Source organism: Manis pentadactyla, chromosome 9 (genome assembly GCF_030020395.1).
Source record: "Manis pentadactyla isolate mManPen7 chromosome 9, mManPen7.hap1, whole genome shotgun sequence".
NCBI classification, from domain to species: domain Eukaryota; kingdom Metazoa; phylum Chordata; class Mammalia; order Pholidota; family Manidae; genus Manis; species Manis pentadactyla.
In genome coordinates, this window is record NC_080027.1 from 86,572,607 (window position 1) to 86,593,629 (window position 21,023).

The window sequence follows — 21,023 nt, forward strand, 5'->3', positions numbered from 1 at the left end:
TAAGGATGGCTACCATCCAAAAGACAAACAACAACAAATGTTGGCGAGGTTGTGGAGAAAGGGCAACCCTCCTACATTGCTGGTGGGAATGTAAATTAGTTCAACCATTGTGGAAAACAGTATGGAGGTTCCTCAAAATGTTCAATATAGACTTACCATTTGACCCAGGAATTCCACTCCTAGGAATTTACCCTAAGAATGCAGCAGCCCAGTTTGAAAAAGACAGATGCACCCCTATGTTTATCGCAGCACTGTTTACAATAGTCAAGAATTGGAAGCAACCTAAATGTCCATCAATAGATGAATGGATAAAGAAGATGTGGTACATATACACAATGGAATATTATTCAGCCATAAGAAGAAAACAAATCTTACCATTTGCAACAACATGGATGGAGCCAGAGGGTATTATGCTCAGTGAAATAAGCCAGGCGGAGAAAGACAAATACCAAATGATTTCACTCATCTGTGGAGTATGAGAACAAAGGAAAAACTGAAGGAACAAAACAGCAGCAGAATCATAGAACCCAAGAATGGACTAACAGGTACTGAAGGGAAAGGGATTGGGGAGGACTGGTGGGTGGGGAGGGATAAGGGGGGGATGAAGAAAGGGGGTATTATGATTAGCATAGGTAATGTGGGGGGTTGGAGAAAGGGGAGGGCTGTGCAACACAGAGAAGACAAGTAGTGTTTCAGTAGTGTTTCTACAACATTCTGGTATGCTGATGGACAGTGACTGAAATGGGGTTTGTGGGGGGGACTTGGTGTAGGGGAGAGCCTAGTAAACATAATATTCTTCATGTAGTTGTGGATTAATGATAACAAAAAAAAAAGAGAGAAAGAAAGGGGGGATTACTCCCTGATAGGATAAAACTAACTGCAAATCAACGATTAATGCATGCTTTACATATCCTTAATTTTGATCTTTTAAAGGGTGTCAGATGATCAGCTATGGAAGTACATTTTTCTGATAATATTCCTTTCTCCTAAAAAAAAAAAAAAAAGCAGTTCCTGTGTGGTGATCTCCAATAGGTTCTTCACAATGGTATAAAGGTCATATCAATGTATGGGCAAAGGGTTTGTTTGTATTTATACAGAGGATCAAAGCCTAATTTGGCTACCCAGAAAACGAATTAAGATAAAATATGAAGAAGAACTTCCAACATCAACATCCCCTGGAAGAGCCATTCCAGAAGATGATCATCAAAAAACTTCAACAAAGATCCTGGCGTTGTTGCAGTTGTAGCTGCATTCATCCCACCGGTTCCTGGACTTGCCATTGGAATGAAGAAGGAGGTATCTAAGCTGGCCTGTGCATACAGTAAAACAACAAATTTGACTGGATCTATACTGTTGGAACTCAACCAAGAATTAGGAGAAGTGCAAGTTGCAGTGCTCCAAAATCGTGTGACTATAGACTATCTACTGTTAAAAGAACATATGGGATGTGAACAGTTCCCAAGAATGTGTTGTTTTAATTTGTCTGATTTTTCTCAAACTATTCAAATTCAGTTAGACAATATTCATCATATCATTGATAAGTTTTCACAAATGCCTAGGGTACCTAACTGGTTTTCTTGGTTTCACTGGATATGGCTGGTAATTGTAGTCTGCTTTTGTTATGTAGCTGTATTCCTATTCTGTTAATGTGTGTATGCAACTTAATTAGTAGTTTGTTAAAACCTATACATGCTTATGTTACTCTATGAGAAGATATGTCAAAGAAATAATCTTCCCATGTTTTCTTCCGTCTGCTACTTCTATAGCTTTTCTTCTTCCTTCCTAATTACAACCCTTTAGTAGAATTCGTGCTTCATATCGAAATTTAACGAGTATCATAATTCTTCCAAGTGGTAAAGATACCTCAAGACAAATGCTGGGCATAGAAGCCACAGGGCATAAATCTGCAAAGAAGTAAAAAGCTAACCTTTTCAAAGAATATTGCTTCTCTCTCACTTACCAACTTTACATTTCCCTGTATGGCCCCGAAAGATGGCTGGTTAGCCAGAGATGGGTAAGATTCCTCAAGGGAGGAACAACCTAAGACAGGCACAGTCGCAGGGGGGCCATCAGGAGAGAAATTGGGGATCAACAGAGGTGAGGCTTAGAACCTCACCCCACCTGTTTTGAGAGAAATCTTCTGCATCCGTGGATGTTTTGTTGCCCTTGTCTAGCTTGGATTAATACTTAGTCTATAAGCACAGACCTGATCATTTACATTTGCCCTCATACAGCACTAAATTGTATTTTCTACCTTTATCTTGCATCTACCTACCACTTCATCATTTTATTAAAAAAACAAATAATAATAATAATAAGGGAGAAATGTGGGATTCACATATAAATCAAGTATAAAAATCAAATGAATAATCATATTTGACTTGATTGTTTATAGTTCATGATGCGTTATCAAAACCGAAAGTTTCTGTGATATGACTGCCCTTGCACTGTTCACCATGTAAGAAATTATTCACTATGTCAGAACTTGTTCACCATGTAAGAACTTGTTCGTTATGCTTCATAAGATTGGAGACTGTTGAAAATTAGGCTTGGAGTTGATTAATGATTGTGCATTGAGTCCCCTATACAGAACTTTATTCTTGTTAACAACCATTTGATCAATAAATATGAGAGATGCCCTCTCAAAAATAAATAAATAAATAAACAAACAAACAAATAAATAAGATTTTAGCCTGTTTTTTCCTAAGAGTTTTATGGTTTCATGACTTATATTCAGGTCTTTGATCCATTTCGAATTTACTTTTGTGTATGGGGTTAGACAGTGATCCAGTTTCATTCTCTTACATGTAGCTGTCCAGTTTTGCCAACACCAGCTGTTGAAGAAGCTGTCATTTCCCCATTGTATGTCCATGGTTCCTTTATCGTATATTAATTGGCCATATATGTTTAGGTGAATGTCTGGAGTCTCTATTCTGTTCCACTGGTCTGTGGCTCTGTTCTTGTTCCAGTACCAAATTGTCTTGATTACTATGGCTTTGTAGTAGAGCTTGAAGTTGGGGAGTGAGATCCCTCCCACTTTATTCTTCCTTCTTAGGATTGCTTTGGCTATTCGGGGTCTTTGGTGGTTCCATACGAATATTTGAACTATTTGTTCCAGTTTATTGAAGAATGCTGTTGATAATTTGATAGGGATTGCATTAAATCTGTAGATTGCTTTGGGCAGAATGGCCATTTTGACGATATTAATTCTTCCTAGCCAAGAGCATGGGATGAGTTTCCATTTGTTAGTGTCCTCTTTAATTTCTCTTAAGAATGTCTTGTAGTTTTTGGGGTATAGGTCTTTAACTTCCTTGGTTAGGTTTATTCCTAGGTATTTTATTCTTTTTGATGCAGTTGTGAATGGAATTGTTTTCCTGGTTTCTCTTTCTATTAGTTCATTGTTAGTGTATAGGAAAGCCACAGATTTCTGTGTATTAATTTTGTATCCTGCAACTTTGCTGTATTCCAATATCAGTTCTTGTAGTTTTGGAGTGAAGTCTTTAGAGTTTTTTATGTACAATATCATGTCATCTGCAAAGAGTGACAGTTTGACTTCTTCTTTACCAATCTGAATTCCTTGTATTTCTTTGTTTTGTCTAATTGCCGTGGCTCGGACCTCCAGTACTATGTTGAATAACAGTGGGGAGAGTGGGCATCCCTGTCTTGTTCCCGATCTCAGAGGTTCCGATCTCAGAGGTAAAGCTTTCAGCTTCTCGCTGTTCAGTATGATGTTGGCTGCGGGTTTATCATATATGGCCTTTATTATGTTGAGGTACTTGCCCTCTATACCCATTTTGTTAAGAGTTTTTATCATGAATGGATGTTGAATTCTGTCAAATGCTTTTTCAGCATCTATGGAGATGATCATGTGATTCTTGTCCTTCTTTTTGTTTATGTGGTGGATGATGTTGATGGATTTTCAAATGTTGTACCATCCTTGCATCCCTGGGATTATTCCCACTTGATCATGGTGTATCATCCTCTTGATGTATTTTTGAATTCGGTTTGCTAATATTTTGTTGAGAATTTTTGCATCTATGTTCATCAGGGATATTGGTCTGTAATTTTCTTTTTTGGTGGGGTCTTTGCCTGGTTTTGGTATTAGGGTGATGCTGGCTTCATAGAATGAGTCTGGAAGTACTCCCTCTTCTTCTATTTTTTGGAAAACTTTCAGGAGACTGGGTATTATGTCTTCTCTGTATGTCTGATAAAACTCCATGGTAAATCCATCTGGCCCGGGCATTTTGCTCTTGGGTAGTTCTTTGATTACTGCTTCAATTTCTTTGCTGGTAATTGGTCTGTTTAGTTTTTCTGTTTCTTCCTTGGTCAGTCTTGGAAGGTTGTATTTTTCTAGGAAGTTGTCCATTTCTTCTAGGTTTCCAGTTTGTTAGCATATAGTTTTTTGTAGTATTCTCTAATAATTCTTTGTATTTCTGTGGGGTCCATCATGATTTTTCCTTTCTTGTTTCTGATTCTGTTGATGTGTGTAGATTCTCTTTTTCTTTTTATAAGTCAGGCTAGGGGCCTATCTATTTTGTTTATTTTCTCAAAGAACAAGCTCTTGGTTTCATTGATTTTTTCTATTGTTTTACTCTTTTCGATTTTATTTATTTCTTTTCTGATCTTTATTATGTCCCTCCTTCTGCTGACTTCAGGCCTCATTTGTTATTCTTTTTCCAATTTCGATAATTGTGACGTTAGAATATTCATTTGGGATTGCTGTTCCTTCTTTAAGTATGCCTGGATTGCTATATACTTTCCTCTTAAGACTGCTTTCGCTGCATCCCACAGAACTGGGGCTTTATGTTTTTGTTGTCATTTGTTTCCATATATTGGTTGATCTCTATTTTGATTTGGTCATTGATCCATTGATTATTTAGGAGCATGCTGTTAAGCCTCCATGTGTTTGTGAGCCTTTTTGCTTTCTTTGTACAATTTATTTATAGTTTTATACCTTTGTGGTCTGAGAAGTTGGTTGGTAGAATTTCAATCTTTTTGAATTTACTGAGGCTCTTCTGGTGGCCTAGTATGTGGTCTATTCTGGAGAATGTTCCATGTGCATTTGAGAAGAATATGTGTCCTGCTGCTTTTGGGTGTAGAGTTGTATAGATGTCTATTAGGTCCATCTGTTCTAGTGTGTTGTTCAGTGCCTCTGTGTCCTTACTTATTTTCTGTCTGGTGGATCTCTCCTTTTGGAGTGAGTAGTGTGTTGAATCCTCCTAATATAAATGCATTGCATTCTACTTCCTCCTTTAATTCTGTGTTATCCCCATCTTTGTGCTTAAAGAGATTACTGAGGCTAAGACAATGGAGGAGAAATCAAGAGTGGGATTGAGTCCACAAAATTAGGTGCAGCTGCCTGCACCTGGAACAAAGGCAGACAACCAACCACCTGTTTTGAAGGGAGGGCTATAATCTGGGCCTGGCTTGCTGGCTCTGGTGCCCTTGGGAACAGGTGTACCAGGGAGCTGCATCACACAGGGTTTTAGGCAGCAAGCTTTAGGCAGCTGCCTACTAAGGGGTCAACAATCCTGAGCTCCTACTTCTTTATTTATTTGTTCTCCTCATCCTAGGCCAGAGACCAACCATAGATTCAAAAGATGGATCATTTCCACTATCCTCTCTCATTGCCCACTGCATGAATTACCTACTCACTTAAATCTTCAACACGATCTATACCTGTAATCTTTACCTGAGATCTTCAGAATTACAAAATTATATGTGTATTCTTGTGGTATATTTTTCTCTGGAAGAGAGTACATTGCCTTCATCAAAATTTTAAAGGGCTTTTTAATTGAAAAGAAAAGGTTAAGTAACAGCTGTAGGAAAGAGCTCTGGATTGGAAAGTTAGGAAGCCTAATTCTGTCACTGATCTGCTGGGAGGCTTGAGTGAGTTAACTTTCTTAACTGAATATTATTCATAGTTTTCCCTGCCTACAGCAAAAAAAACACAAAAAAACACAAGAAGTGACCCAAATACATACTGTAGGAAAAATCACCAAGGGCCCTACCAAGAGGCAAAGTAGACACTCCCAAAAGCCTGAGACCCTACCAAGTCAGTCACACTGTGCTCTGTGATCCTCAGAACACCCTCAGAAAAGACACTGCACCAAATGAAGGACAGCATTAGGATTGCCTAGAGGCAGAAGTGGCTGGAACCCTGCAGGGGCCCATGCAGCAATCAGCCTGATCTGCACTGAAGCACAGAGTTGTACACTCCCCACCTGGCAGTGTCTGGAAATTGATGACAGACCTGGCTGACTCCCAGAGTCTTTAGTGAAGGATGCCTGAATAGATCTCTATCCTCCAAAGAGGCAGAAAAAGGGGAAGGAGTGTCATCAGGGCTGAAGACAGAAATGCTTTGGTTCCCCTCTACCCCTTACTTCAAACTGGATAAATCATTTTGATTTGAAATTGAGCTTTTCAATCTACCTTCATTATTATGAGTAAGAGCCTCAAGCAGAAAGGAAAACTGGCAGGACACAGACAGAGCCAGGCTGTTAGAGATCAGTGGTTTGAAAAATTAGGGCTTTAACAATATTCTCTTACCAATTTTATTTCTGAAGTTAATGTCTATGTCATTTGCCACAACCTAAGACCACCTGGTTGAATTTTTCAAGAAGGGTTTAGAAAAAAATCTTCGGTATCTATGCTTTTGCCTGTAGGAATACTTTATTATCACTAAGAAACCAGAGAACAAGGGAAAACAAAGGAAAAAAAAATGCTGCCTTGGATTTAAGGAGACATAATAACTAAACCAGAATTTTTATTTCCAGGATGGGGAGCTAACCCCACCATTCCCAAAGTGAAAAGCACCCTTTAAAGAGTGACACAGAGAATGAAGCAGGTTCTCAGAGGTCTTTTACTTCCCACCTAGAACACCCCACCTCACAGGCCAGATCCTAGGCGAATGCTGTTTTCTCCAGTCCTTAACCCCGACGACCCCCTCCACATCCACCCCACTGCCCCCTTGAGCCACTCACTCTGGTCTGCAGATCACCAGGTCTCCTTTGTTGGTACCATAGGCCAGGCCAAGCCCTGGCTCAGGCAGCCAGCGGGCAGAGTTAATGCTGACATGTCTCCGCTGGTCAGCAGGCATGGGGTAAAGGACGTTGAAAACTCTCTGGGTAGGGGAAAAGAGAAGCGAAAGAGAAATAATTTGTTACCAAGAATAACAAAATCCAGGGAGAAAATTCCTTTCTACTGCATGAAGCAAGTTAACCACAGAGAGGAAAGGAGATGGTTAGGCTGGGTATCAGATGACTCTGACATATATCTGATAACTTGGCCTAGCAGAGTGAAGGCGGGACCCTCTTACTTCAGGGGAGGGCTGGGACTATATACTAGGGGCATCCTTGGGCTTTCCTGCATGAAGATTAATTGTGTCTTTATCACTTCTCTCTTTTTTTCCTGATAAAAGAGCCTTTTATCATTTCTCTCTTCACTGTTTTTAAGATCACCTGCTTGGAAAGTCACATTCAGAGCTCATCTCACCCAGAAGGACTGTCCCAAACTTTCCTCTGACTAGGCAAACCATTGAGAGCCCAGCTCAACTGGGAGTCTTTTTACCATGGAAATTGCAGCACTCTCACAGCAATGGGGAATTGAAGGTGACAGGGGGTGGGAGGGGGTGATAACACCAGAGAACATTCTTAATTTATCTAATTAAAAGCAATGTTAATATTGTTAAGGAAACCAAAAGGTGCAATAAGATGCAGGAAGCAGGGCAGAGTGGAATCTTGGCCACACAGGTACATGATTTCTTTCTAGTTTATGCCCATCACCATTAAACAGGTCATTTCCATTTCTCAAAGGAAAGAGCCTCCTTTCAACAGTCGACATATTTCAAAGCTACTATTTCTTCAGGAGGCAGCTTACCTATGTCTAGGGTTTGGGCTGAAAGTGAGAGACAACCTCATCATCTTTTTTTTTATTATTAAGGTATCATTGATATACACTCTTATGAAGGTTTCACATGAAAAACAATGTGGTTATTACATTCACCCTTATTATTGAGTCTCCCCCATACCCCATTGCAGTCATTGTCCATCAGTGTAGGAAGATGCCACAGAGTCCTTATTTGTCTTCTCTGAGCTACACTGTCTTCCCTGTGACTCCACACACACCACCTCATATATCTTTTGCATGATATTCCGCAAGTAACCTTAGTCAAAAGACAGGGGCAGGGCAGTGGAAGAATGAAGGATGTGGACTTCAAAGGTAGAGAGACCTGGCACCAGTCCTGATGCCACTGCGTAACAGCTTCTCTAGCTCTCAGTTTAAAAGACAGTACCAACATTCAAATAATTAGGGAGATTAAAAGAAATGATGCCTGGCACAGTGCAAACTCATAAATGGTAACTATCGTTACTACCAGGAACCTGCATCTGGGCTTTCAAAAAAGGGTCTAAGAGAAGGACATGAAGCTGAGAATGTATAAACTGGAAATTTACTCAATATGTTTTCCCTTTCAGCCTCCTCAGGTTTTAATCTATAAAACAGGGATGAACTTCATCTGCCTTTACCTGTCCCTATGGGTTGATGGGGGAAAAAAAGACCAAATGGGAGTGTGATTTAGAAAGTTATATTAAAAAATGAATTCAGGGTGGTCAATAATAATTATTTTACTGATTACCCTGATAGAAGATTTAAAATTTAAAAAAACTGCACAAAAACAAAAAGAAGTAAAAATTGAGCTAAGAGTCCACTGTATTTACACAAATCAAGTGATGAGAAGCCCTTGAATCACTATGTTGTATAATTGAAACCAATATAATACTGTGTATCAACTATACCTCAATAAGAGAGGGAGAGAAGCCCTGGACCTGAGGACACTTGTTTATGTGCCTCGGGTGTTTATTTGAGAGGCCTCTGGCAGCACATTCTCTAAACCATGAAGACAGCAGCATGTGCTCTCAGTGTGCTGACACACACACAGAGAATCCCATTAGGAGCACCTTTCTAGGTTTTGGGGTAGTAAGAAATGTGCCTGGGTAGCTAATGGCACACAGCCAGAATGGCCTTGCTCCAGACCTATGGTTGAATGGGTCTTTTACAGATAGAATTGGCTGTTTTGAGACCTAAGACTGACTGCCCCATGGCTGCTGCATGAAAAACCTCCTATGCCCTCCCTGTCTGATTCAACTACTAATGGAAGAATTAGCCAGGGCTCCTTAAATCTTATGGTCTAACCAAGGAGACTACTAAAAGAGAACCCAATGGAGTTTATGAATTTCTAAACTTGGCATGCCAAACATGGCTGCTAGAACTTTGGATAATCTCTTCCTTGTATAGATATACTTGCAGGAGCTTTAAATACATGTGGCTACTACTCTCCATCAACCACACTGGCTGACTCTTCATGGAGATGGCAATACCAGTCTTTTCCCTCTGTACCTCAATCAACACTTTTCCTTCAAATCAGGGGATGGGGTGTGGCACCTTCATCCCTTCTCACAGAGGCTTCCCAGAAGATAAGTCAATGATTTCTATCCAACATGGCTAAATATGACTTATTAGCCACACTGAAAGGACAAAGTGGTTGTGATCAGACAACCATGGCTGGGATCACTTAATCTGTCTGATGGTCCTTCTCCCCAAGGTTAGATGGTTTGAGTGGGGGCACACCCAGATAGAGGGAGGGACCCATGTTAGTTTCAGTGGGTTGGATGAGGGGAGCTTTGGTCCTGGCCTGTAGCAGCCCTACATGTGCCTCACAAAAGCCTCCCCTAAAATCACGATGATTCATAACTGCTGAGAACGAGGCAGAGAAAATGGCCTTGCAAGAAAGAGGATAATAAGGTTAGTAAATCAGATGATATAAGATTGTGCTGAGTTTTTTGACAGAGGTCTCAAAGAATGAGAGAACTCTTGTAAAAACATTCCAGGCCAGGAAAGAAGCAAACCTCTCACATGTCACAGGTTTACCTTTTATAGTCTGTTACTCCAGACGGATTAATAAACAAACACTAAAAATTTGCTTCTAAGTAAAGAAACTTGCTTTGGAGACAAAACCTCAAGAGGCCAGTATGCCAGATGGCTCAGCTTAGGTGAGACAAGGTCAGAGGGATTGGAGAGAGGTGATCAAGGTGATTTTGCTGCGCAGATACTCACATCCTCACTAACTAGGAATCACAGGGCATCAATTTGTCCCCTGCTATGTTATCCCCCCAACCTCTGCCATGTCCTTAAACAATGTTGAAAGAGTAGCTCCCAAGTGCCCATCTCCTCTAAAGTTTGGTTATTAGGCTAAATCCTGCTTTGTGGCAGGATGCCAGAAAATGCCACGTGATCAGCAGCTTCCAGGATTCCTGATAAGCACTTGCTTGCTTATCACACTAATGTGGGGGTGGGAAGGAAGGCGATGAGGGCAAAAAGTAAGGGGAGGGGGAAGGACAATAGAGAGGGGGCAGGACTGGTAGGAATCATGGATTTATATAGGTCCTGAGAGGTCATTTGGTCCATTATTAAGTTCTTATTTCACACATGCCTGAAACTAAAAGATTGTTGAGGATTGAGAATATGGCCTATTTCTCAAACCCCTCAGATGTGGTCTCCACTCCTTTCTCTGGCCAAAACTCTCAAAGGACCTCACGGAGGGGAAATATTCCTCACAATTAGCCCTAGCGACAAAAGAATATCTGAACAACAAGTTCCCCAATGCTGACAGATGGTTAAGTAGCTCTAGATACTGCCAAACCATTTATGATTTCAGCCACCAGTCTTTCCAACCCAGTGACTGGGTGATCTATCTCCTATAAGATTTCAATGGGGATTGTCTCTGGCTCTATAAACTCAAAGTTCATCAGCACTGACAAGAAAGTTCTGTGTGTGAAGGACAGCTCTGGCCATCACTCAAAGGCACCCCAAATATATCTCAAGTAAAGGTTTTCTTAACACTAGTCAGGTGTCCTGAAGCTCCCTATGGAAAGCTAAGGACAACGCTGGGGGTCCCGCCAAACCCCACCAACTGCTTGACAAAACTGACACTCCATGAAGCTACAACACCAAATTCCATTACACTGGAGGAGGGCTATCAGGACCTGGCATCCCTCCATGGGCTGGACACAAAGCCCAGCTGCTGATTCATGTCTGTAGTCCTGGTTTCACCTGTCTCGGAAGCAGCTGCTCCCTGGTATGAGACAAATGCTGACAGCAATCCCCTTTTCCAAGCAGACTATTCTCATTTCTGTCTAACATCTATGAAGGGAACTGTAATCACTACAGAAGCAACAATTTTTTTTAGAGTCAGTGCAATCTCTGCATGTCAAGACGGAATGAATCAGGTCACCAAGATCTTTATGGTTCTAAAGAGAGTGGGAGAAGATAATAACGATTCCTCTACCTCCAGGGTCCAAGATGATCTCTTGCTCTGTTTGCCTTTCCATCTCTCAAACTCAGAACTAACAGGAAGTAGGAGCAAAAGAAACAGTTCCTAGATCAAAACTAAAGGGGTCTTCTTTCTAGTTCAAAGACGGATAGGAAAAGAATGAGAGGCAGCCAGAGGAGCTCAGTGGGAAACCTTCCTCTCCATCCTTTTAAGATGTGGAGGAAAAACGTATTGCTGCCCTCAACAAGATGCTTTCTCTCTACTGCATGTCAATAAAGCTCAGACTATTAGTCCATGCAGCAAACTGCACTGCTCAGATCAGCCCAGATAAGAAGCTAAAAGAGAAACTTTGTGGTTATCTTGTTTACATTTGGAGAGTCATCATCTGTAAAGTTGGAACCTTGTCATGGTGGCAAGAGGTTGAGTGCAGTTAGCAGATCTCCTTTGTTTTAGGTAATACAATGGAAGCTGGTTGGAGGAAGAGGTAAACTGGAAACTGAGGCTGGACAAGTCACAGGAGAAGGTGCAAACTAGGGGGCTTTGAGGAAGAAAGGAACTGTGAGGAGGAGAAATGCCTTCTGGGTAATGATGGGAATCAAGGGAGGCTTTCAGCGTTTAGAGATGGTTACTCAAGAATCAACTCTCTGAGAAGTGAGAAAAAAATCAAAGGAAAGCAGAGGCAAAGAGACAGCTGACCTTTTCTTTGGAAATGGATGGCTAGGTATCTTGTTACTGGCTGAGAAAGGCATACATCCCAGAGCAGGTAGGACAGGGATATTATGGCCATCTTTTCTTCCTTTTGAGCTGTTGATTTGCTTAAATTCATTAATTAGTAGTTTCTCCATTCCTAGGAAAATCTGATTGCTTCTCAGGAATTTTGTTTTCATTTACTATTTCCAAGCCTTTTTTAATGTTTTACTTTGAGAGTTTAGAACTCGAGGAATGCTGATTTTGAAGTGGTTATTTTAAAACAAGAATCAGTTACCAGGTCACCTAACTCTCCCCTTCATTAAGTTGAAGGAAACAAATCTGCCTAGATCACCCTTATCCAAACCAAAGATCTTCCAAAGGAAAAGAAGAGCAAACAGCTCCTTTTCTTAACTCTGGAATTTGTAGCCTTCTGCCTTGAAGTCATTTCCAGCCAACCTCCTGTGATTTGTTGAGTCTCATGAACTCTGTCTTGCTCATCTCAAAGAAATTCCAAAGATAGTCAGAGGACAAGAATTTTGTTTTCCAATTGGCCTGATGCTTTCCAGAGGTTGTCTCTGACAGAGCACAGAAATTACTTCAGCTGAGGATCTACTTGTGCTAAATGAAATACCAAGTCACTCAATGCTCCAGGAACCTCCAGAAATTAAAATAATTACTTCTCCTGTTCCCACATTTCTGTTAACAGCACGAGTCCTTGAACTTCCTTGACTTTCTAAATCTCTAAGGAAACAGCCAAATGAGAATTGTTTAAGACTTTCACCTGGGATAACAGTGTCTTATAATATATTTCAGTATGTTCAATATATATTTTAGTTGATTCATATTTTTTTGAAGAACATTAAGGATGGGGGTTACATTAAAATACTTTTTAGCTTCTACAAATGTAAGAATTGGTACCAATTCTTGAAAAAACAAAATGTTTTGCCTTTCACCTTTAAACAACTGGGAATCTCTTATCATGCCTTAGTGCTGGGATTAGAACCCTGGGAAACTCACTGACACTGGGCAGAATAGTGAAAGTGAGTAAGATACGCCCTATTTTCACAGGGATTATCTCATTAATACTTTTATTCAATTACCATTTACTAAGTCTTGTGTTAGGCACCCTGATGGTGGTGTTGAGTAGGGGTATATGTTTGTATATGTGTAGGAAATACACAGCACAAAAGATTTCAAAGAGATACACCTTCCCATAACAAATACCGAGTGCCTCCTGTGTGTCAAGCACAGTGAAGGCTGGGAACACAGCCATGAAGAGACTGACTTCAAGAAACCAGTCATGTAGCATGTAATAGCCACCAGGAGAGCAGGATTCAGGTCCATTTATACACTGTATTCCTAGACCTGACAAAGTGCCTGGCCCATGGTAGGGCTCAGTAAAATTTTGTTGGGTGAAAAGAAAAGCACTCACGAAGAGGCCCTGGAGGAAAGAAATCATCTGAATTGGAGGAACCCTGTCATGGAAAAATGTGCCTAAACCAATGGCTTTGATTGTAGCTCTAGTATTATTTTTATATTTTTTATCTTGCCCCCTCCCTTCTCTGACAGATCGCATCAGAGACACTCCTGACTTCGTCCATACTCCCTTCCTCCCCCTTTCCTACAGGGTGCTGAAGAAAGGAACTTTTTGAGCATAGATGCTTTGTACCGTATCTCAGAAGTCAACTTAAAATAATTGCAGCAGAAGTAGCTTTTAATCAACTGACAGGCAGCTTTAAGAAAATTAATGAAGACAAAATCTTAGGAAGGAGTAAATTTCTGACAACAAAGCTGTCTCTCTTTTATCCCAATATCCCCTTGAAGAAATAGTATCCTTCCAGGCTGAAAAAATAAAATATCTTTATTTTTGGTTTTCGCCACTTCCAAGGCCAGACAAAATTAAAAGGAGGCTCAGTTCCCTTAGATTTCTGAATACTCTGGATTGAATGAGAGTTCCAGGCCATTTCTGAAAATCAAATTTTTAGGATCTAGGGAAGTATAGATGACTGGATTATATCACAGGCTAACTTCAAGGCATGGAAGAAGGCACAGTGGAGAGTACTGAAGAACAGAGCCAGGACAGGCCAAAAGCACATGTATCCATGCTGATGATGCCAAACACTCATCCTGACCCAGGATCCAAGCTACAATTTAATTGTGACTAACCTGAGTACTCTCAATACCCAAGTCTTTTCTGTAGTTCACTTTAATGAACTTATGATCAGGTTCTGTGAAGACAGCTATGAAATGTTATGAGAGAAAGAAAACCAACTGTTTCTTTATAACCAGGATGATGCTAAGATATCCACTAACGGGTATCATAGTGGAGTCTCCCATCCAGTGTTAACAGTGAGTAGGATGTTGGAAAAAGGAACTCAAGATATACTCCTTTAATGGGGAAAGGCCCAGCAAGAAAGAGAAAGACATTGCTTCTCACTTAAGCCAAAGTATCTCTGTATTCCATAGCACGTAGGCAAACAGGCATAGGTTCTCACGTAAAAGCCCAATTAAAATCAACTGTGGACAGGTAACAATTTTAATCAGAATTGGACAAAGGCCTCACAGCACTAATCCTTAAAGTACCATCACTAGGGTGCTAGCATGACCCAGAAATGCATAGGGCAGGAGGTACTCATCAATTTCTCAACTTCCTGGAAAGATCTAAAAGATCTGGTTGATAGGAGCAATAGAAGTAAACCAGATGAGATTATAGAAAGAATAAGAGAAAGACAGGGTGAGAGGAAAAAGGAAAAGACAGTTATATTGACAGGTGAGGTCTATCTAGAATCCCCATGCAGTCAATGACTGGTTTTCACTTTGGACTAAGTGTGCAGTTACCTGGAGGGCTTGGTAAACCCAGGCTGCCTGGGCTCCACCCCCAGAGTTTCTGTTTCAGCAGGTGTTCATTGGAGCTAAGCATCTGTACTGCCACTAAATTCCCTGGTGAGACCAATGTGGTCCCAGGGGAACACTACAGCCCAGTTAAATAGAGTGGGTAGTAGGCCTATAAAAAATGGTAACAAATCTGCTTTCCTTCTCTGCTGCCTTGGACCTACTGAGGATGAGAGGATGTATATCTCTAGATCTAGAGCTTTAGAGGGAGAACTCTCAGGGTAAAGAAGTGTAGGAGGAGGGAGTGAAGAGGAAGACAGAGGGAGGCAGAGGTGGGAGAGAAGAAGAAACATAGAGTGCAGGAGAGGAGAGAAGGAAAAAGGAGGAGGGAAGAACAGGTTCGTTCCAACACCCGCTCCAAACTAAGGATCTGTCCAGGATACAGTCACTCAACACATGAATACAGTTTTACCACATAGCCACAAAGAAAAAGTTTTCAATAAAATTGATTTGTTAAGTATTTGAGGCTTTGCCTTAGATGTCAAAATGCTGTTCCAAGGTGAAAGGAGAGATAATCTGCTTTCTGTGCTACAGCTTTTTTTCCTACCAAGTCAAATGAAGGCGTCCTTGTTTATCATTTCTGCCAATAAAATGACCAGAGAGAAAAGCAAACCAGCACTGGTGAGTCAAGCAAGGAGTGCCCCTAGGATCTGCAGGGATTATGCAATGAGGATTCTTTTCAGTTACTAAACTGTTTATATGTCTAGAAACCTCACCTGTTGGGATGATGGTCTATACAAATCTGGGAGAAACAGTAATACTAATCACCTGTTAATTCCTGTGTTGAAAGCACCAATCCTTATTGTTGCTTTCTAGCTCAAAATGCTCTAGCATCCCCCACCCCATGCCCTGCCCACGAAGTTGCTGACTTTTGCCTCCATTCCTAGGTAAAATAATACTTATTACTGATACAAACTAGAAGAACAATGTGGTATATGACTATTTCTGGTTTCATTAGTAATTTTATATTTTTGTTATTATGCTTTCACTTGGTTACAACCAAAGTTATTATAATTGCAAGTTGCCACTATTTTAGAAAATTAATTGCAGTTTTCTGTTACAATATTGTGCCTTGTTCCAATTAGAAAATGAAAGCAGAGAAGTAACACAGGCATTTTAGTGTTTTGAGAATTCAGCAAAACTTCAGCTCAGCCATCTCTAAATGCCTAACTCAAAAACAAAACAAAAGCCCTCCCTGGCCCAAGTACAAGAGAGTTAGACAGAAAATAAGGCCCTGGGTCAAAGAGCAGCATATCCACTCTGGAGGAACCTCAAATGGACAGAGGGAAGGTGGGGATAAAATATGTTCCCGGTCTCATTTTTCTTGAGTTGCCAATCATACTAAAAATTGGGAAGACTAAACCTAGCTGCAGTAAGCAGAGAAAGGAAATAGCAAAAGGATCCTAGAAACTAGGATAGAAATTAAAATGACTCAACACGGGGAGGAAGAGAATCCAGCACTTAGAGATATTTAAGGGAGAACCTTGGAGAGCAACAACAGCTGAGGAAAGATGGAGGTGAAGCACAGACGGCTGAAAAGCTAAGAGTTTGGTAGGAAAGTGAACACAAACGCCACTGTGCCTGCAACAAAATTAGCCAAGTATCAAAGCACCATGCATAAAACCACAAGAAAACCTGAGACTGTGTCTCTGCCTTGCTGAAGAGGCTGAAGGCAGAAACCTTAAATGAAGAAAGTAGTCATTAAGAACAGCAGTTCTCAAACTCAAGGGCATATGAGAATCATCTGGAAAGCTTGTTTTACAAATATAAATACCTTGGGATCTCCCATCCATTCTAATTCTGATTTTAGGTCTGAAGCAGTCTGTATTTAAACAAGGACCCCATGTATTCTAATGCAGGTTGTCCAAGGAACACAATTTGAGAAGCACTGATCTAGAGGTCTAAAGAACTACTTAGAATAAGTGCACCCAGGCTAACAGCAATCAGCAATTCATTTTCAGAAGAGTTTTCATACAGGATTGTATAAGAGGTCATCTCTTGGGGAGAGATGGCACATAGTGGGAATTAAAGTAAGATAAGTCAATGATCTCGAGGATGTTCTCCTGGGAATGTCTGTTGGCCCAACAAGTGCACCTCTCTGAACATTACCACAGTGAGTTCCAAGAGGTAACACCAAAGTGAAGGGGAATTCCGGGTAGAGAAGCTCTAGGGCATGCCCATCATCCACAAAATCATACCTTCAAGGACACAGCTTGGTATTACAAATGGAGACACCCACTGTACTTACCAGTGCAAAGAGGGAGATGCTCTACTGTCTCATTAAACCCTTGCACCATTCTCAGATGAAAATGCACTTCTTGCCTTAAAACGGTGGTACTGCATTGCTATCCAAAAATGCTGGTGTCTTCCCTTCCACCAATGACTGAATTCAGGGACATTTGCTGAGTGTCTTGGTGCCTCTGGAGGTAAAGAGCAACCAAGACCTGGAAAACCAGAAACCTTTCTGCAGCGTGGGGTTTAAAGTCAGGCAGGGTGGACACAGGATGAGCTAAAAACTTGTTGAGAAGCCTGGGTCCTGTCTCTTGAGTGAGAGAAACATTTTCCAAACAGGAGCTTTCTAGCTACTTTAGCTCCTCTCCTAAGTGGCAGATGGTGCCTATTGAGAATCAAAAAAGCCTCACTGGGAGGCCTGAGAAACAGCTCTTGTCATGAGGCATGCAGCAGCTGGCTAGATGCCTTGAGCCCCTTAGCAGGACAGCACTGGATTACTACACTGGATTACTGGATTATCCCAGCAGACTTCTCCAACTGCATTCTGAGCTGCCAACAACTTGGCTTCTGCCCTATAGTTGTGTGCTCTTAGCCAGATGTTTCTGGCTACTTACGGAGAAGACCTTGCTAGGATGGAGGACTGGCAGGCTGTGGCCAGAAGTTTGGGCAGAAGTCCTAGCTTCCGAAAGAGACTGGAGATGTCCATTATTGTTGCTGAAATCAGATCCTGTCCTTAATGATTATCAACAATTATTCCACAAATAGGAAGGAAGGGTTAGAACAGCTGTTGGGACCAGGATTCTAGGTAGTGAAAAGCACAGGTACTTTTACCATCCAAATCTGCTTAGGATAAGCAAAATGAGAATATTTAAACTAAAATTCATCCTCAAATATTTAGATAAGAGAACAGGCTTCTGAATTTCCCACAAAGTCCTCTCCTATGGACTAATATCAAACATTTCCCAAGTCATATGGAATTCAAGAATCAAAACTTTCCTGTCAGTGTCATGTTAAGAGCAAAGAAGGCCTTGTTTCTATTCTTTCAGAGGCTTGGTAGGACATGCTGTCACTCTTCACTGGTTCTGCTCATTACCACCTAGAAATGATAAACAGGATGCTTTTCTCAAGGGTCTCTTTCATTCATTCATCTTCTCCTAAATATCAGGTTCCTTATTAAGTACTTGGATTTCATCCTGATGAAACAGCCATGGTCTCTGCTCCAGGGGTGCTCACAGTCCACGAGAGACTGACACAGAAACACATAACTGCAGTCTGGTGTGATGAAGCGTCAACATGCGTGGGGGTACTAGTACATGGTGGTACATGGAGGCGGTGATCAATTCTTGGAAAAGTTCCATGGAAGGTGAAAAGCTTGCAGGGTGTGAAGAAGAGGAGGGCACTTCAGGTAGAGGCACACTGGCAGGAAGGAAACTTACTCAACTCAGGGTGCTTGGAAAGTGGCTTGGTAGAGTTGGACAGAGGGTCCCTGTAGGATCCAGGAGGGAGAAAAGGCCAGAGAGGAATTCACCAGGCCACCCACTTTCTATTGCTTTGTATATAATGGGTCCTATCTCTAATTTTTCCTTTAAAACAAATATTCTGTTCTAGGCAGTCAATAAGCATCTTGTAGATGCACAGCACTACACAAGACACCCCAGGGGATATGCCCCTAAGGAGCTTACACTGAACCTAATTGAGTGGATTGAACATACACACCACATGGCTAAAGAGAACACAAAACAACACACGAACAAGTGCACAAAACTATAAATGGCACAGCACAAAGTGCGAAGGGAATTCACAGGTTCTTCACTTGAGATGGAGCTTAAATACCATCTAATTAGAGAACTGTTCAGATGCTTGGCTCCCCTTGACAAAACCCTAGCCAAATAAGACCGCATGCGATATGGGACTCTCAAGTCAGAAAGTATTTTGGTAGAGTCCAGAAGGCCACTGACCTCGTGATGCCCAGTAGGCTTTTATGGCGATACAAGAGAGGTCCACCTCCAACAAGAAAGGGTCCTAAATAGGACTTTTCGGTGCTGGTGAAACAGATAGGAGGTTTAAGACCACAGCAGCTGCCCCAAATCCTCATCTTCCACCATGATTACAACCCATAGAAAAGACCATTTCATAGTATACCATGTATCATTTTTACAGCATACTTCCTTGAAAAGAGAACAAGCACAAATATTTTTAAAATAAGCACAATATTTCACTAGCTCTTGTATGTATGTATCTCCAGACTAAAGGTCTCATGTCGAGGTAAGGAAGTATTCAATTTGGTCTTTATCCAAAGATAATTTCAGGCCTCTAGGGAACCCAGCTTACAGTCAAGGGTATATGAAAGCTCCCATCTTTTAATAGGCCAGAACTTCCAAAAGGGAAGTCTGACGATCATGGATGGACCGGACTGGAGTCTTTCTGTCCTCCTTACAAATCCGGTATCTCGTGGCTGGGAGATCACACCATTGTCCTTCATTATCCTGCCAAGGCGAGAAGAGCTGCCATACAGCAGAGGCACAAGCAATGACACTCACCCTCATGGAGGTCTCACCACCATGGGCCTGTTGCAGCCTGAAGACCTGGGCCACCATGTGCTCTGTGGAGGGATGCAGCAGGATCCTTCGTGAGGCTAGGCCTACCATGACATATCGGCCCATTGGGGACAGGCTTACCGAAATGGCATTGGGACCTGAGGGCCAAGAGAACAGAGAGACACTTGCCAGAGTTCTTACCATTACAAGGAGGTAATTTTCCCTCTTAGTCTTTTTCCTTTTTCTCTAATCTTCCCCTTCGTTTGGTCATCCTAGGGTTATCTCATGACATTGCAATGAAGAGTATAATTAGAAGGCAGATAAAGTACTGAGTACAGTGTTTGACATATAGGAAGTACTTAATAAATACTAACAATTATTATCATACAATCACATTTTAAAAAATTGGTATCATACTATACTTCCAAAATCTACTTTTTCCACTTCATATGTTATGAACATTTTCCACCATTAAGTATTCCTGTATATGAGCATTTTCAAGGCCAAATGATATTCTGTATCATTACTGATTTAAGCAGTCTTCACAAATTGACATTCTTCTTTATGGTAAATAACATTGCTGTGAACATCTCTGTATATAAATCTTTGAACAGTTTTCTGATTACTTTCCTAGAAGTGGGAATGCTGGATCAGAGACAGCATACATTTTAGGGGTTTAATATACAATGCCAAACTGCCTTCCAGTGTGTGTGTGTGCCCACTTCCCCCAGTCATGAGAAAAGCTCCTCCCTTATTCCTCGCCATCACAACAGGTGCACGCCCCTGATGATATCATAGCAGGGGGGACTCTTATTCTCAGATTCTTCTGTAATGCTACCAGCCAGTATGCCTGCAAAGCAATTTTCCTCTGGCCTGTGCAGGGGCAGTATGTATAAGAAAATAGTAATTTGTCCTCCATTTTCTCATGGTCCCAAGCACATAAGCCGGTGAGAATTATGCCTGGGCTTGCCTGGGGCTTGTGGGGGCTTACCCCGCCTTATTTCTAAACATCCCGACCCTCCCCCAAGGCAACAGGCCGAGTGGATCTGCCACAATAAAAGGCACAACTCTTGGCACCACGCTGCTGCTGCTCGCTCGCTCTCTCTCTCTCTCCCCACCTCCGTCTGGGGGCAGTCACTTTCTCTTTCAGATAATAAAATCTCTTGCATGGGCCCGTGTCTCCTGAGTCGTTCTGGGTAAGGAGGGTCACGGCGAGATACCCTTTCATTGGTGCTGTGACTCGGATGAGGTTCTCCCATTGACTTTGCTCTTCCTCCGGGAACCTGAGCTGCTTTGGGAACCCTCACTGCCTGATCCTCCTCCACGGGCTCACCGTCCATTTC

The 21,023-nt window shown here is 41.5% G+C and overlaps 1 protein-coding gene across 9 annotated transcripts in view; it reads right to left on the bottom strand.

Annotated features, from left to right (window-relative positions):
• AMBRA1 (autophagy and beclin 1 regulator 1) overlaps positions 1–21,023 on the bottom strand; it is a 247,065-nt gene that overhangs the window by 25,671 nt on the left and 200,371 nt on the right. For all 9 annotated transcript variants that reach the window (XM_036891716.2, XM_036891718.2, XM_057507588.1 and 6 more), the window contains 2 exons: positions 19,684–19,838; positions 6,984–7,123 (listed from right to left, as the gene is read on the bottom strand). In XM_036891716.2, the coding sequence (XP_036747611.2) occupies positions 6,984–7,123; positions 19,684–19,838 (295 nt within the window). The remainder of the gene's footprint in view (positions 1–6,983; positions 7,124–19,683; positions 19,839–21,023) is intronic.